At 40.8% G+C, this 16,932-nt stretch overlaps 1 protein-coding gene across 4 annotated transcripts; it reads right to left on the reverse strand.

Moving 5' to 3' along the window:
- Window positions 1-296: 296 nt before the first annotated feature.
- On the reverse strand, window positions 297-12,885 carry slf2 (SMC5/6 complex localization factor 2). Of its 4 annotated transcripts, XR_012964948.1 has the most exons (23): window positions 12,744-12,885; window positions 12,127-12,161; window positions 10,171-10,670; window positions 9,849-10,025; window positions 8,891-8,936; window positions 6,191-7,584; window positions 5,949-6,031; window positions 5,753-5,866; window positions 5,285-5,452; window positions 4,948-5,050; window positions 4,771-4,858; window positions 4,534-4,675; window positions 4,250-4,337; window positions 3,971-4,147; window positions 3,752-3,846; window positions 3,570-3,657; window positions 3,061-3,180; window positions 2,859-2,936; window positions 2,578-2,664; window positions 2,321-2,389; window positions 1,579-2,015; window positions 843-910; window positions 297-764 (listed from the first exon to the last, which is right to left on the reverse strand). XR_012964948.1 is itself a non-coding variant. In XM_076164822.1 (22 exons), exons 1-21 carry the CDS (start codon window positions 12,785-12,787, stop codon window positions 1,599-1,601), a joined length of 4,113 nt encoding a protein of 1,370 aa, XP_076020937.1. In that variant the 5' UTR covers window positions 12,788-12,885; the 3' UTR covers window positions 297-910; window positions 1,579-1,598. The 4 variants fall into 4 exon arrangements, 2 of the variants coding, with proteins under 2 accessions (XP_076020937.1, XP_076020927.1); XR_012964947.1 differs by having other exon boundaries at window positions 843-2,015; XM_076164822.1 differs by having other exon boundaries at window positions 297-910.
- Window positions 12,886-16,932: the final 4,047 nt, after the last annotated feature.

The following is a 16,932-nucleotide window of genomic DNA, read 5'->3' on the forward strand; positions in this document are numbered from 1 at the left end:
ATGTATAGATAAACTTGAATTAAATAGAGAACTACAACCTGTCATTTCTTTTCATGGGTTAGATTATTGGGCAAGATTATAAGGAAATCCCACATTGCAGCTTTATAATAAAAAGTAAAAAATAAAATGAGCCGCTCTGAGCTACAATTGAGAAAAAACAAATCCTAATGCACCCTAACCGGAGAATAATAATAATAAGAATGAAGCTTGTAAGCATTCCTGCCGGCTCCTTTAGTCATGAGGTCGTCAACTACATTTTAACTGAGAAAGCAAACTGTCATAAAGGCAACAAGTACTTCAAATATCAAACCAAGTTTATTTTTATTTTGAAACAATAAAAAAAATATTAAAACATATTTTACAAAAATATACACATTAAAATGGCAATATCAGTCTTATCAAGGGGATAGACGATGTGCAGAACTACCTGAAGATTTACAAATTATTAAATTATTATTATCAACAAAAGAGCAACTTGCAGCTTTATTTAACAGATAATGAACACTTAAAGCAACCTGGTTCAGTATCTTGCAGAACTTTTCTAATGCTAACTGAAGGCTGACATTGTTCCCCATGACTGGAAATGTTTTGTCTTTACCGTCTTATCTGTACCAGATACAGTGTGGGACCAATGGAAATGTTCTAGATCCTTAAGATAGTGTATATACATTTCTAGTTTAGGCATAAATGTGTTCTTACATACAGTATCTCACAAAACACCACACACACACGACCAGGTTTCACTGCTCCAACATCAGTTTGCTCTAAAAAAAAAAAAAAAAAATGTTGAAAGTTTTTAAACAAAATACAAGAGAGACTTTAACGAAAGAACATAACTGTACCTGACTTTCTTTAAGGTTAATGTTAACTGACAGGGAAACACGAAAGTTCCCCTCCTGCCACTGCACATCTGAAAATTAAATTAAACAAAACAATTGTAAGATGGAATATTTAACATTAGAGTACTATTGTTTTAGAGAACATTAAGGATTTTTTTCAAAATCCTGTACTTGGTAAAATCTGTGACTATTTCCAAACCTAAAGATGTACATATAAAGTAAAATTATATCTTTTGTTCATTGAACAAAACGATGAATGTTGGGATTTAGGGAGCTCCCACTTTATTTGGTACAAACTGTATGTACAATCCCTGCAATAACAATAACCCTGCAATAGATCATTTTCACTTTTTGTTGACCCTGTCTGAGGCGTAATAAGTCAACTCCATAATTAAGATGCAGGCTGTAGTTAGTGCTTTTGTTGTGTATATTGAGAGGTATTTATAATATTTTATCCCGCCCTACTGGGAGAAGTATTAAGTATTAAACCATCACTGATACCTGTGACCTGGGACATGAGTTGAAACACTCTGTCTTTGCCGGGGTCAAACAGAGCAGATTTATTGCAATACTGGTTTATTAGATTGAAGTAGGCTGTAAATGTGTACCAAATAAACTGGTAACTCAGACAGGTAAACAGTGCAGATGGACGTTAACCTCATGGCTAAGTATCTATTAAATCTCTGGCATCAAAGAAAAGCTGACTCAATACAAGTGACAAAAGATGGACCCTCCTCACTGTTCTCTCGTAGCGTCCATCTAAGTGTCCTCCGTATCTCTTGCTTGTGTTTGCACACCCGTCACATCAGACTCATGTACACTAGGCTCCATCCCTGGTGTTCTTTGGGTCAAATCCACCTGCACCGATTGTACTGGCTCCTCCTCTTCCTTGACTGTGCCTTCCACTGCCTCATCTTCCTTCAGTTCTGCTGTTTTTTCTAGCTGAGCATTTGCAACTTCTGCCACCAAGGTCTCCTCTTCAAACTCCATCTCACAACTGACTGTGAGCTTATTCTCTTCACCGGTTTCCTCTCCTCCAGAATCCTCCTCCATATCAGGCTGTTGCTCTTCTACGGCAGCACCCAAGTTATCAGCACCGGTGTCCATCTCTTCGTTTTGGCAGCGTCGGCTCAAGCTACCCACAGACGGCGGCTGCCAGTAATCATAAATCTGATCCTATATGACAAAAGAGAATTACAATTAATCACAAACTGATCCAATTTTCTAATGCTGTGATGATGTACGGCTCAAATAAAAAGTAAATGTGTATGCAGTGTTTGTTCTACTCTACAGCTGCTGGGCCAACAGGGGGCAGCGCATCATCACGCAAATATGATGTGTAAGCAGTAGCAATGGTCGTCCCTGGCGGTTTTGCGGCTTATTTCGTTTACATATTGCCAGACAAGTATATAGTGGTTACACCAGGCCAGGAAATATATACTAGTAGCAAGGTATGAAGTATGCATGTTTGACTACTGTACATTTAGAGGCCTTGTCCTCGGAAGGAGAATCTGCCACTTGGTGTACATCCTGGCCACCAGATCCTTTACCTGGGGGGAGACACAAAAACAGATCAACACACTGCATTGCTTCCAGAGAACGAACCCAACTTTAAACAATGTATATATGTACTTATATATCCTCTTTAATTTTATTTGTTCCGAGATACACAATCTAAAATAGGTATATCTAAAATAAAGCTTATTCTAGTTTGTATCTGAATAATGCCATTATTTACCTTGCTTCGGTACAGACATTTCTCACTTTCTCTGATGTCAGCCTTGATGTGTGTGTCCAGGTCAAAGGACAGAAGCAGGAGCTGCTCCTGGAAGATGGAAGAAGCAGAAGCAGTGAGGACGACAGAATCGAAACACAGTTTGCACTAACAAAATCATTTATCCACTGTCAAAGAAAAACAACGGGCCATGCCTTGGTTAGCACACTGTTTAAAAAAGTTATTAACAATTACAGACTGTATCTCGGCAAAGGACATGAGAGAATTAAGGATGAGTCACAAACCTTCTCTTGAGCTGAGAAGAACTGACAATTGGATGCTTCGTTTACCAGCGTCAGGAGGCTGTAGCAGAGGTAGTAGATCTGAAATGTGTGATTAACGAGACAAAAAGTCAGCAATTCATCTAAAATGTATTGATAATAAAGTCCAGCTAAAATGTAATTAAGGTTGAGACATTTTGAGATTCGACAACAATAAAAAGCCGACCTGTTGATCGAGGGTGGCCAAGTCCTCTTCCTCACTTTGCGCCTCTCTCGAAGCGTTCAATGTGCCTCGAAGAAGGGCGGAGGGTTGCATGCGGGGCAGGTATGGCCGCAGGTCAGAGAGCTGAAAACCACAAAGAGCGAATTGTGACTGCCTGGATTTAACAGAAACTGTCGGGATGAAGGTGGAAGTGTAAATCCAAGTTTATCCCTGGATTCTACTCTGCATACACCCGCTCACATTTGCTACCTCAGCAGTGTTCACTTGTGAATGGACGTCCATACTGCGCCTTGGCGCTTGAAGAGCTTTTCCTCAAATCTATCTATCTGAAAATACATCATCTCTCTGGTTGTCACAGTTGCCACACTGCTTTTGTGACTCGTGCTGAGATTACATGGAGTTTTGTAGGTATTGCATCTTGCAAACACAGGAGTAATTCTAGACTAGAGGATGTGAGCATGCAGAGTAAATGTCAAGTATATGCCTGGAAGCAATACATTACCATACATTACCTTAAACTCTTTGTCGGTGGGCATGTAAGTGCAGTTTCCATTTAACAGTTTAGAGATCATGGAGAGACTGAGATGTCGCCGTAGCTGCCTACACAAGTGAACAAACCAATTAGATTTACATTTGAAATGTCAGTGAAAATGAGCAGACCAGAGGTAGAAAGAGAGAAAAATAATGCCCTTACTTCCCACGAGTGTGATCAGGCAGCAGGTGGACGAGCAGGCACATGTTGTGGTGATCATCTGTCAGCTCAGTGAGGGCCGAACAGATTCTGGGAAGCTGAAGAGATTTAAATGAAACTGATAAAATTAATGCATTCACAACACGCAACGACACTAAATGTAGTATATAGTAAAAAAGTATAAAATGATTCTTAGAAAGGAAGAATCAGACTTTAACTGACCATGGTGTCCCAGTTCCTGATGTTGTTGATGATTTTATACTGGAGAGTGTAATGGTCCGTACTGGGTAGGAGGATGAGTCGTGTGTCCAGGCTCACCTTGCCCATCATAGTTAGCAGCATCACCAGCTGGGTGTCACTGTATGCCTTTGGACACAGGGCCATACAGTACGACAGATACTGGAGACGGCAACAAGAGGGACAAAATAAGAAGCAATTGAGCAGGGAATGATTTTAATGAGAGGTGATCTTCCTATCAAACCTTTTCACATCTTCTCTCACCTTGAGAATGTTGTTACAGTTGTGTTCAGGGAATGTGCTTTGCTCCTTGCGGCTGCAGTGGCTCTCGTGATTGATACAGTCATCCTCCCTACACATGAAGAAATTCAACCATTTGAAACTGAACATCTCCAAGACAACAAACATTCGGACAACATCTATCTGTGGTCTGATAACAATGAGAGCATTTACGCCTTTCATTGATATGTGATCTTAGCGTTGAGAAATTTGTATCCAGATAATGAGAAGTCTAGCTCTACATTACGAGATAATCGAATGTTACTTACAGCAAATCTCCCTCTGTGAATGGAGGCTGCAGATTTTCAAAAGGGAAGAGTGTGACAAATGATGCTCCCATATTCATCAGTGCCAGCGTTACGTCTGCTATGCTGGGGACCCACACTTTAAACTGCTGGCTTCCGCTTTTCACTGAGGAAAAAAAACAACAGCATTTATTGTACTGGGTGTGATGAAAAAGAAAAGATTGTGTGTGTGGGGTGGGTGGAGAAGAAAATGACACTGACCGATCTCATAGGCAGCAGTGCAAGCGATGTCACAGATGGCCTGTAGGATCTTCTCAGAGAGCATCCTCTCGGTGTGAACTGACATCATCTGACAGGGTCGACAAAGAATTAACGTCAACATTTAGAAATTTGGAAGCGCATCACTTGCAGCATGCTACAGTCGATTATGTGGCTCACCTTAAACAGGAAACGGGTAACCTGACTGGGGCATGGGTGACACCCGTAAGCTTCCTGGAACAAGCCAATATTAATGTGCAGTCTTAGCTGAGCAGGGCTGGACCTAATAAATACCGGGTGAACAGAAATTCAGGGAGAACAATGAGTGTTAATCTCAATTTTATAGACAGACAAGATTTCCTAACATCCATTCAATGCTTAGTTCATTCGACAATGAAACAGTATGAACATAGACTGAATGCACAACAGATTTTGCTATTTTTTACAGCTTTATTAAACACTGAGGTTAAAAGCCAGTTCATACAGTAGCTCTAAAGGACAGGCATGCACAGCTCACCAAAGAAGTGTTTTCTGTGCCGTGTCCTGTGGATTGATCATGCACCGCCTGAGATCCAGTGTGCTCTGGTTGTAGATCCGGCCAAAATTCTCCAAGTTAAACACGACCTCTCCAGGAGGCACCTCTCTGATGGCATTGGACATCAATGAGAAACGCTGAAGAAATTCCCTAAGGAACAAAATAAGAGAAAAACATCAAATACAGATGTATACTCCACTGAGGGAGGCAGTGGCTCAGTGGGTAGAGCTTCCGCTTGGGAACCGGAGGGTTGCCGGTCCGAGCCCCTGCCGAGGTGCCCCTGAGCAAGGCACCAAACCCTCAATTGCTCCCCCCTCTGCGAAGGGTGGTAACTGTAATGTAAGTCGCTTTGGATAAAAGCGTCTGCCAAATGATCGTAATGTAATGATCCAAGGACTGAATACCCCCAAACAGGGCATTCTAGAGGTACTTGTACCACCGTCTGCTTACTGTTGTTCAGTGGAGATGGCCTCAGGTTGGTCCTCCTCTTCCTCCTCGAATTCAGCTATTCTCAATAGACCCTCTTCACAGGCAGTAAGAAGCTTTTCCTCTGTCTCCTTAGCTCTGATGGATAAAAAGAGATTCAAAAAAATGAATGTAGCGTGTGATTAACAGTAAGGGGAATGAGAGGTGCTAATCAACATACTTTTTACTGCTGTTTATTTCCTTCAGCATTTGATCAAGGTTATTGCTGTAAATACCCATTTTTGTGGTGGATGGCAACGGTTGCTGTAGAAAACACAACACAGAGCATTTCATCATCCATACAGAGAACTTTTAAAACTCACATATTTCCATAATTCATTACCAGTTACAAGCATGTTGACTGATATAAAAAGACCCAATTGGTCAATCATCCATAAAAACAATAAACCCTGTGCAGCTTACAGGTTTTGACTGGCAGCTAGGCTTCCTTGGTGTACTTGGGTCTGAGTAGGTTCCCTTCTCAGGTGTGTTTGGAGGTTTGGTAATGCACTCCATCATCTCCTGCAAGGACAGCAGCTGTTCCTCCTCACTGCTCTGGGAGCTCTGGGTCAGATCCAAATCTAACTCTAAACTCAGACCTAAATCTAGCTCCACATCTAAAGGGTCTACTTCATCAGCCTGTTTTCTGTCGCCTTCAGTTCTCTCCTTGTCCTGTGATATGGACAGAGAATCCTGGGATGTGGACGTTTGTTTGGCGGTAGAAGGGTCAGTCTCTAAAGTGCACGGTCTCACATTCTTTGAGTCCTCTTCAGTTTTAGCGCTCCTGTGTCTGTCTGAACGAGTGGGGCTACCCTTTATGGAATGGGGTCCAAAGTTTTTAAGTTGTACCCGTTCCAAAACGACAATTGGTAAGTGGACTTTTGGCTGCAGAGCTGGTGAAAAGGCAGAGTTGTGTGTGTCTGTGAGGGGATGAGGGGAACCAGGTACGATGGGGTTCTGAACTTTATGAGAGGGAGTTCCTGTGCATGGGCTACTGCAGCTGGTCACAGTGCTGGGTGAACTTTTTTGCAGAGTGGGCGAATTGTTCTCTCCCCCATCCATCTTGGGCTTTGCTGATTTATGTGGAGGTGGGACCACATAAGTCAGGGGATCTGGGGTAAACAGGTCATTTATGTCATCGGGGATTACTGTGGGTCTTCGTGGTCGAGAGGCTTTGTTCCGTTCAACAATCCGGCTGCTTGGAGATCCAGAGTTAAGTTTTGAAATTCTACTCTCTAAATTTTTGTTTTCTTCCACCTGATTAACCCTGCTCTGGATCTTGCCTGATGACACTGAGGTACTTTGTCGAGTATGTCCAGTGCAATGTTTGTCGAGTAGAACATTATGCGAAGTACCACGTGAAGATGGGGAGTGTGCAGTTTCTCTTATATGCTTTTCCTCAGTTCCTTTTTTTATACAATCTTCCTGTGTCTTTGAAGGTGACCTAATGTCCTTTAGTCTCAAAATATTATCATGACTAGAATTTATAAAGATTTGCTTGGCCCCTGATTGTAGCCGTCTGGGACTAGGCACATGAGCTTTGGGCGACGCACACGATGACTGGGCGGGTTCAGGTGTGGATGGCAGTTTGCCAGATGCTGGTTCTGTACAGAGATGGCCTTCTGTGGTTTTAGCTGATGAATGCCTTGACGGAGACTCATGCGGCGTGTCTTTGGTGTCAGAGTTGCCAGCCATGCATTTCGGTGTCTGTCTTTTGCCAGAGCATTCGCCCTGGAGACAAGGTTTCTTGCCATTATCGCCATCGCTGTCTTCAGCCTCCCTGTGCCTCTTCTGAGATGGGGAGCAACACACACCCCCTGGTGGAGAGATTAAGGGACATCAATGATACATACATCTACTGTCAGTGTTTATATGACAGAAGCAAACTTTGTTACAACACCAGAAAGAATTATAACATTTTTGTTTTGGTGCATTTAATTCAAAATATATTGTGCAAGAGGAACAAACTTTAACACTGTCTCAATTTCAATCCACTTGTATCTACCTCATGGTCTACGTATAAAGTTTAACGACAATAGTAATAAGAATATAAATAACCTTCCTTCTTTTTCTCTATCTCTCTCACTCTTTTTCCCCCTCTTTCTGAATGTACAATTATCTCCAAAATATCCTATAATTGTATGCGCAATATCGTGTAAAATGTTTGCTTCAATAAAAACAAATCGCAAAAAAAAACAAAACTTAATTCCTACATCGAAGAAAAATATAAAACTAATAATCACTGAGACATTGGTTTCACAATTCGCAGGCATGTGAATATGTGGGTATAATTACATAATTTATGTTCCTTTCTGCAAGTTAAGAAGGATCAACAAGAAAACGGCAATGTCACCGACACCCCCTTGCAAATTTATGTAAAGCAAGGACAGCAGAGGCAAACTGCGATTGTATCTGTGTATTGGAGCATCCCAGGCAAATGTGCAATACTCCTGTGACCAGTGTAGTGGGGAAAAATAAATAAAAACAAATGAATATAAAACGCAAAGATAAAGATGCTCTCCACACTCTGGTATTGTCTATCAGTGTGTTGGGTTACAATATCATGGAGGCATGGACAGAGTTCAGCAACTTCATTCCTTATTAATAGGCCTTATATTTTATGCTCACGTTTTTGTATTTTAGTATTTTTAGTAGCAACAAAATTCCTTTTGGCAAATACATACAGGTGCAGCTCAATAAATTAGAATATCATAGTCTTCCCCATGATTGTGTCGCCTAGTGAACCAGACAGAGACAATTAAAGGCTCAGGAAACCTCAGCAGGTGATTTGAGTTAACGAGCTGATTAGAGTGAGACACTGTGAGGCTACTATATTAAACCTTTTCACAATATTCACATTTGCTGAGATACTGAACTTCTTTCATGAGCTGTAAGCCATAATCATCAGAAATTTAAACAAATAAAGGCTTGAAATATTTCACTTTGTGTGTAATGAATCTATAATATTTGAGCGTTTCAATTTTTGAATTGGATTACTGAAATAAACTAACCTTTCCACATTATTCTATACTATTGAGCTGCACCTGTATATGAATGCCCGATTATGCCATCTATGGTACTATCCTCATTTACATGTATGTGTGTTTATTACAAAGGAATTACCTGGAAGACCCGTTTCACTTGAAGCCGATCCATTCTGGTGTTGGTCCTGCAACAGAAAGAGACTTATAGAAAAAATGTTGCTGCAACTGGCACTTTAATTTTGATTTTCAATAAAGAAACAAATGAACCTATCCTGGACAAAATCACTGATACTCCTTAGAAGTGGTAATAAATAATTGGATTGTAGTTTGAATTCAAGGGGACCATTTTCTTTAATTACTATCACGTGTCTTCAGTCTTATATTGAGTCATTTGGTCTATTTGAATTGAGACTGGTTCTTTGGTATCATTTTGTGCAATTTACCCTGGATTAAACAGAAGGTTATTTTGAATTGTACAAAAGTGAAAGCAGGGAAAACAAGCTAGTCAAGGTCGAAAGTGTCTGGTTGCACAATTGCATCAGTCACAGTTTGAACAAAAGCGGGAAGAAGACGACAAAACTTTCGAAAGCAGGAAATAAAAAATAATTGACTTGCTAAAAGAGCATGTTGACAAACCACAATGCTTCTGGGAGACTGTCCTAAGGACATGTGAAACAAAATTAGAACACCATCCCTACAGTGAAACATAGTGAAAGTTGCTTTACTGCGTCTGGCACAGAGAGTCTTGAATCTATGCAGGGCACAATGAAATTAGAAGACTATCAAGGCATTCTGGTGTGAAATATATAATAATGACTCTGAGAGAGTGGAACAAACTATCAGTCAAAAAATTAAGAAGTCTCATTCAGAGGGTGTGCTACAAAATAATAGGTTAACGACCCCGATAACTGTCAAGGCCATTTAAATTTGTTTTATTATTCAAAATAATGTTACATCGGAAATCGAAAGCAAAATATCAATTTAATTAAATGTTAAAGGAAGAATATTGAAGGAAGGATTTCACTTTACCAGAATCAGATTACCAGACAGACTGACCAACTGCACAACAACGTAAGTTCAACAATAAAGCACTTTACCTGGAGAGCTGTCACCGGCCTGTGTGTAACGGATACATCAGAGCCGCTCTTCCTCTCTGTGTGTGTCGTCGGAATGGACTGGTTACATTGTGGCTGCCTATGGCCGTTACTGGGCAGTGGACAAACATCTTGACCTGTGCCTGTTGTGAGGAACGGGGGTGCAGAGGGTCTGTGGGGCTGCACAACACGGATGGAACTTTCTATTAGTGAGTTTGTACTTATAAGTGCAACCTAGACCATTTGATATCAGATAATTCATATAATGTAATACACCAAATCGGTTGTCGTTTATTTTTGCAATATTAAAACAGGAGAACAATACCTTGTTTGAATTTTGCTTTGCATTTGCTTTGCTTGACAAATTGACCTTGCATTTGGTCACTTGATCTCTGTTTTTGGCCAAGGGTATAAAATCCTTGGGAGACCGTAAATTACTGGAAGTTAAAGGTGTTGACTGCTGACTCTTTGCAGGCATTGGGCTATTTGGAGCAAACCCCGGTGAGCAGACTGAGCCCGTGGATTGCGGAGAGCGCTGTGGACAGCTCTGTCTGTTGCCCTGCACAGTCTGGGGTCTCTTTGCTGAGTGGCTAAGACTCGTCGGGCTGCTTGGACAAAAACGCTGAGAACGAATTGGTCCTTGGGGTTGGGGTGTATGCGGTAGTGGACCAAGTCTCTCTCCGCTGCACAACTTGGGGCTTTGCAGTGGCAACATTCTCCTGGGTAGTGTGTACGGCAGCCTGTTGGGAATCTGGGAGGGCTTAATTGGGGTCTCCTGAAGCAAAGACATCAAATGGCGCTGTTGCAGTGGGAGGTCCTTCTTCACTAATAAAAGAAGCAAACATGGATGTATGTTATTCGAATGATGTGCCTTAAAATGCTGATATAGCAACACACAAGACAGAAAACAACCTCTGACTGAGCCTGTTGAGGTCCAGATCTTAGTACAGAAGAATTTGCTGATGCATTAGTCGAAGCTACATAGTTGTGTCTCAGGGATTCTCCAAGGACGGGATTCAAGCTGTTATCTTAAACGCTCTTTGCTATCAATAACATGAACATCAGCTTTTGCACAGGAAATCACTCACACCTCCCTCTATTTCACAACGGCTGAAAGATATGTTTTTTTTTTTATCTCGAGAAAATCTTCTTCCCTATTTCACAGACCTACAGGCAATGCCAGACCCATGACCGGCAAACAGTTTCTTCATCGCAGGCGGACCGGAATGGGTGTGTGTGTGTGTGTGTGTGTGTGTGTGTGTGTGTGTGTGTGTGTGTGTGAATGTGCCTAAGATGCGATCTGTTGGTATGATGTAATCCTGTAAAAAAACTGTACCTACATGATCACGAACCAACAACACTGATGTCATCCAGATCCCTTCAGCTGCCCCGGCCGCCTGCTGTCATCCTGTTTGTCACCCTACTGTCTTAAATACCTTGAACGTTACTTTGCCTAGTTCTCTTCAGGGTTTCAGTTCTCCTTCCTCTTTCTAACAATCTGCCTTCTCTTCTCTCCTGTTTGTTATGTTATATGTATAAAAAAAGTAAAAGAATAATAGTAAAAGATAAATAACCTGTGTATGGAAATGCGCTACACACACACGGACCAAAGCAGCAGTAGTGGGACACTCAACACAACTATTTATCTCCAACAACGCTGTTATAAACAAGCCCGGGTCACCGCCCCCCTCGTCTCCGTATACATTTTGTCCACCTGTGTATCACATTCCATATAGGTCCCAGTCAACATCTTTCTTTTCTCTCCCTCTCTCTCTTTCCCCTCCTCTTTCCGTATCAACAACCGATCTCCAAAATGTCCCATAACTGTACACTCATTACCATGTGCAATGCTTTCTTCAATAAAAAAAAAGAAATATATACAAAAGTGACACAAACACAAACAACTGGCCACATGCTGTTGTCGTTCAAAAACGCCTGTGTCATTCCGAGTTGTCTCCAAATTACTTCAGAAAGACACATTGTTGTAATACCATCTATCCTCAGATTGTTGACATTGTAAACAACTGAAATCAAATTAATTTGCTGTCAGCAAACTACGCTGATTGTACTAAACACTACAACGGTTTTCAGTTCATCCTTGTATGCATTTGACTGAAACTGCTTGTGATCTGCTGTAGGGTTGCTCTCTGACTATCTCAAATATTTGCACATTGCTTTGAAGACAGGACTTAATTGCAACAAAGTAATGTAGCAGAATAAAGAGACACATAGGTTGTAAACATGAAGGTTTCCTTAGACAAAACGCGATACTTTAACCCACCTTTACTCTTCGGGGAGAAGTATTCCTTGTTCGTGCTGTGGGGAAAAAACAAAACAATAAACAGGTGATGTCTCTATTATTCAGAAGACATTTTCTTCCTCCAAAAAGGGACAAAAAGTTCAACATGAACGAGGGCGAGGAGGACTCGACACCTTACAAACCTTTCTCAACTACAAGTGCGGAAGACAACAATAGGAAGACACCTGCCACACTGGTTCAACCAATCACAGTGTGCTACGTTTAGCATCACTATCACCTGCCGAGCGAATGTATTCCTGCTTAACACATCTTGACAACTTTGGTGAAAACTTATGAGCATGCGACAAAATCGAAACTAACAACCGTAACTATGCTAGCAACGAAATAAGCTTAGCCCCCAGTTAGTTACTATGGCGTCACTAAGGCACTATATGCAAATAGTCAGTTTGTATTATCATAATTGTTATTGTTAAGACTTTTAACGTATTTTGCACAACACGTTAGTGTGTGTAGGTAATTTACAGACACCTACACAGAGCAAGTACCAAGTTATTATTCCAGGAAGTGGGCTGTTTAGCTAGCTAGCCAACACACTTGCATCTAAACAGTGGCGTTTAAGCCAGGTGAAGTTGTCTTACTGAGCGTTTCCTTCATTTTCTGATGATTTTCGCATTTTGACCATCAATAATCCAGTATCTTCATAGGGACGACTGTGCGGCTACAAAATGACGAAACCATGTCCACAACACGAACTTCTCCCGCCTGTGAACGTAGAGAGCAACGCATCTCGAAATGCATTATGGGACTTGGAGTTGTTTGTTCGGAAGCTATTTGTTATACACACCCACAGGGTAAAACACAACTTTGTCCTCACCAAAATTATTAATTTTGCCGTTGAACGTTCAAGAATATTGTATAAATTAAAAAAAACAAAAAAAAACAACATCTAAATAAAAATAAATAAAGGAATACATAAAGGAAAAATAAAAATAGATAAAAAAATAAAAGTTATGTGTGTTGCTTTTGTCGCTATGTTTTAGTCAGGGCAGTTGCCAAGGTTTTGAGTTGACTCTAATAATGAATGGACACACAAATATGCATTCATTTGTTCTGTAACAACCACGGGATGACCAGTGTATCCTATAAGTTGGTGAATATTATAAAAAGTACAAACGTAAAACGCCATGTTGAAACAAAACACAGGCACTCTGAGAAAACGTCCCTATAGCAGTGTGTGGTAAGGACATAAAACTTCAATTAACTCAAAGCCCAGTATGAATGCTTAACAGAAGTCCTTCTGTTCACTATCACTTGCAATCGCTCTACAATGTGTGATCGAGTGTTCTCTGAGGATAAAAAGGATGTTTATTCAAGGGCGCTTTGGACTACCTTCCAAAGACCTTGAAAGCTGCAGTTGATACACAAAAGCGGAGTCCAGATGCTTCTATCATTGCCAAATACAGGCTGATATCAAATCTACCATTCACAAGTAAAACCATCAAGAAAGTGGTCTTACAGCGACTTAATTACTGCTTAGATGACAAAATTTACCATTCCAGGTAGAGTCAGATGAAACAAAATATATGGATATGTAGTGATAGAACTATATGAGAAAATATTATGTTGTAGTGCTGCAGGCTTTCTGGCACTGTCTGAAGTTGTTTCAAGTAATATCTATCAAACCTAGAACTACAGAGCACCTTGACGCTCTCTCTTTTAAAGCCAAAATCCATGCCCGAAATCTTTTATTTCACCAGCCACATCATATCAGTTACAATATCAACACAACCTACTATCTATCACTTTAAAAACACAACAAGATTTAAAGGACTCATGTCCAGACAAAACTTGGAAAAAGTAGTCTTTATTACTAGGTTAGACTTTTGCAATGGTGTCTTTTCATGGTCTTTTCAGAGGCGGGGGGCAAAGACCCCACTGTCCATCCCCCAACCCGAGGTAGATCTATTGTAATGTCTGATGGCCACAGGAAGGAAGGATTTCCTGTGGCGTTCAGCAGTAGTTCTGGGAGGAATGAGTCTGTTACTGAAGGTGCTTCCTGTATGAGGCCAGCACCTGGTGGAGAGGGTGAGGGTGTTATCAGGCACCCATCTTAACTGTCCCCAGAATCAAAACTAAACATGGAGAAGCAGCATTTTGCGGATGAAGACACTGTCAGATGTCACACAGGTTTTACAGCTGAGGGCACCACAGAGAAAATACGTCACTCTGTGGAACAGCTGGGCAACCACTCAGCACACTTATAAGGCTACTAAAAACATCCTTCAGCGCTGAGCTTCATTCTGAAGCCTTGTCTTAACTTTCCTCCAGATTCTCTCCTCAAATACTATTTCTAGTGGATCTGGTGTCAGTGGCTTGATATTAGTCTGTAGCCAATATCCCAGAGGTGAAAAACCCCTACAAATACTACAATACATTCATTTTAGGATTATGGTTAGGTGTTGGGTAAGATAGCCTCAACTAACAAATACACAGTAATATTCCTTCAAAGGCAACAGAGAGTTTGGACATTTGGCTTCCGCGAGCGATCTTTGGAATGATTGCAGTGGCACATGTGCCCTCTACTGACGGGCAGCCACTGCACGAAAGCAACATATCTATCTTTCACAGTAATACTCTTAGCACAGCATACTAAAGCTGATTTTGGCGTTCTGAAACCCTCAACAGACTCTGAACATTTACTGAGTGAAATACACCCTCACCATCAGCCAGATATTGGCAAAGTGAATAGAAGCTGTGGTATTTCTAGGCTCTATAAATAGCGTTCATCTCTTCCCGCCACAGGTTTCCACTGCCCTCATGCAACACAGGAACAGTGTTCCCATTCACAAGTGCAGTCTGGGAAAAAAGCTGCTGTAACAGATGTAGAATATGTAATCCCATTCACCAGGCTTGGAAACTACAAAATTAATAGCATGAGACTTGACAACAAGGCCTGCACTCCCGGAACACCAGAATGACCACAAACAACGCTGCTCATTTATGGCTGATAGACTGCAAGTAAAATAGAGGAAAATGTACTGACATGAATGAACAAAGCCTTCAACTATGAGGCAATAATTGTGAAGTTGGGGGCCGTACCAGAATGCATCAGGCTCTGACTTTGGGGCTCTTGCAATTGAGTTTGAAAAATTGTTTGGTGTGAACATTTGATGTGACATTATATATGTTTGTATTATGTATTTTTTAGCTCTAAGGTGATGTTTATTGATTTATTTGATGGAATCTTTTCTCTGAGGGCGCTGTTGAATAATTTCTTCCTCTCTCTTTAGGTGCTCAGTTGGCTCTTTTAGGTGCTTCTACAATTTGTTTACAAAGAAATGCAGCTTAGGCGAATTGGAAACTCTCAAATGCTCTCAGGTGTGAATGGGAGTTTGACTGAATTGTTTGTCTCTGTGTGTTTGCACTGCGATACACCGGTCACCTATCCAAAAAATATGCTAGATTGTTTAATTTCTTACACTGTGAAAATGTTGTGGGAAAGTATAGTAGAAAACCCTGTTAAAGCAACTCTTTCTTCTTTATTTGCTTCCATTCATTCACTTGAGTCAGTCTGTGTGTGTTTTACCAGAGCCTCTCTCGTTTCCTCTGAACAGGAATTTGTATCTCAGCAGTGTGTGATTAAAAGGTTCTGCTCTGTGTGTTTATGTCTTTTCATGTTTCTTGTGTGTACATGTAGCCTATCAAAGGATTCAGTGCCACCTTAAGGACTGTGTCCGTGGGAAAATGGCTCCAGGACAGCTGCTGAGTGGGTTTCTATCAGACAAGAATATGCACCTGATTCAACAAACTTGCATTCCATTTAAAGGCTGGAAATCAGAATTTCAAGTTGAGACTCTTTTATGACACCAGTGCCGTATTCCTGCCCGTATGTGCGGCTGCTTGTCAATGAATTTGTTGTGCATAGACTGAATCAATCTGGAAGATTTTAGGTTCTGACAACATTTAAAGTCTCTGGTTAGATCACACCTCTGAATTATTAAAGATTCTTAATGTAAAAAGTATATCATGTAACTCAATAAAAGTTTAATATGGCTGCTTCCAAGCCAGGGGGGATCATGATGAAATTCAAATTTGGAATTCCTTTGGAGTGGGCAAAGCAGCTGTGTGGAAAAATAACTATTTATTTTCTGATTCCATTAATTTCATTATTAATTTCATGCAATATTGCAGCTATCATGTCTTCTATGTCATCTATGCTGATAACAACAGCCATTATTTATTATTTGATCACGCTGAGAGGCATGGTTTGACTCATTTGTGCCTTAAAATGGGCACAAAATCTTTGCAAATTTGGCCCTTGCAGAGGGTGGGAGACCTCATACAGGAAATGTGTTTTTGGATAGGTAGCCAAAGGAAACATTTCAGTGTTGGTACACTGGAGAAGCTCTTCCCTCTGTATGTGCTAACACACTCCTACACTTGGTTGTTCTTGTTTTCTTTACTTTTATTCTCTCCCTCTCTTTCAGTCATGAGCAACAAAAACCTTCAGAGCTGTTGTGCCCACACTGTTATGAGAAATGTCAGCAGGTAACAGGATCTCCATGCTGACACTCAACTCATGCTATTTATTGTGATCACATCGCTTCCTTGTACGTAGTTAGATTTATATAACACAGAAATAAAAATACTACTTCACATTGTCAACATATTTCTTGTTCAATAGAGCTCAGTCTGGCAGGCAGTCGTGTATCAACCTTAGGTTTCTTTGGTAAGAAACAGTACTTTCAAGTTATTATTTTTGTTTCAGCAAACTGAAGCAGTGATAAGCACCTTTCCTTACAGCACAAAAGTACCTGGTTAGAATCC

Source organism: Genypterus blacodes, unplaced genomic scaffold (genome assembly GCF_046128005.1).
Source record: "Genypterus blacodes isolate CSIRO-AG114 ecotype Tasmania unplaced genomic scaffold, CSIRO-AGI_Gbla_v1 ptg000012l_1, whole genome shotgun sequence".
Lineage (NCBI taxonomy): Eukaryota > Metazoa > Chordata > Actinopteri > Ophidiiformes > Ophidiidae > Genypterus > Genypterus blacodes.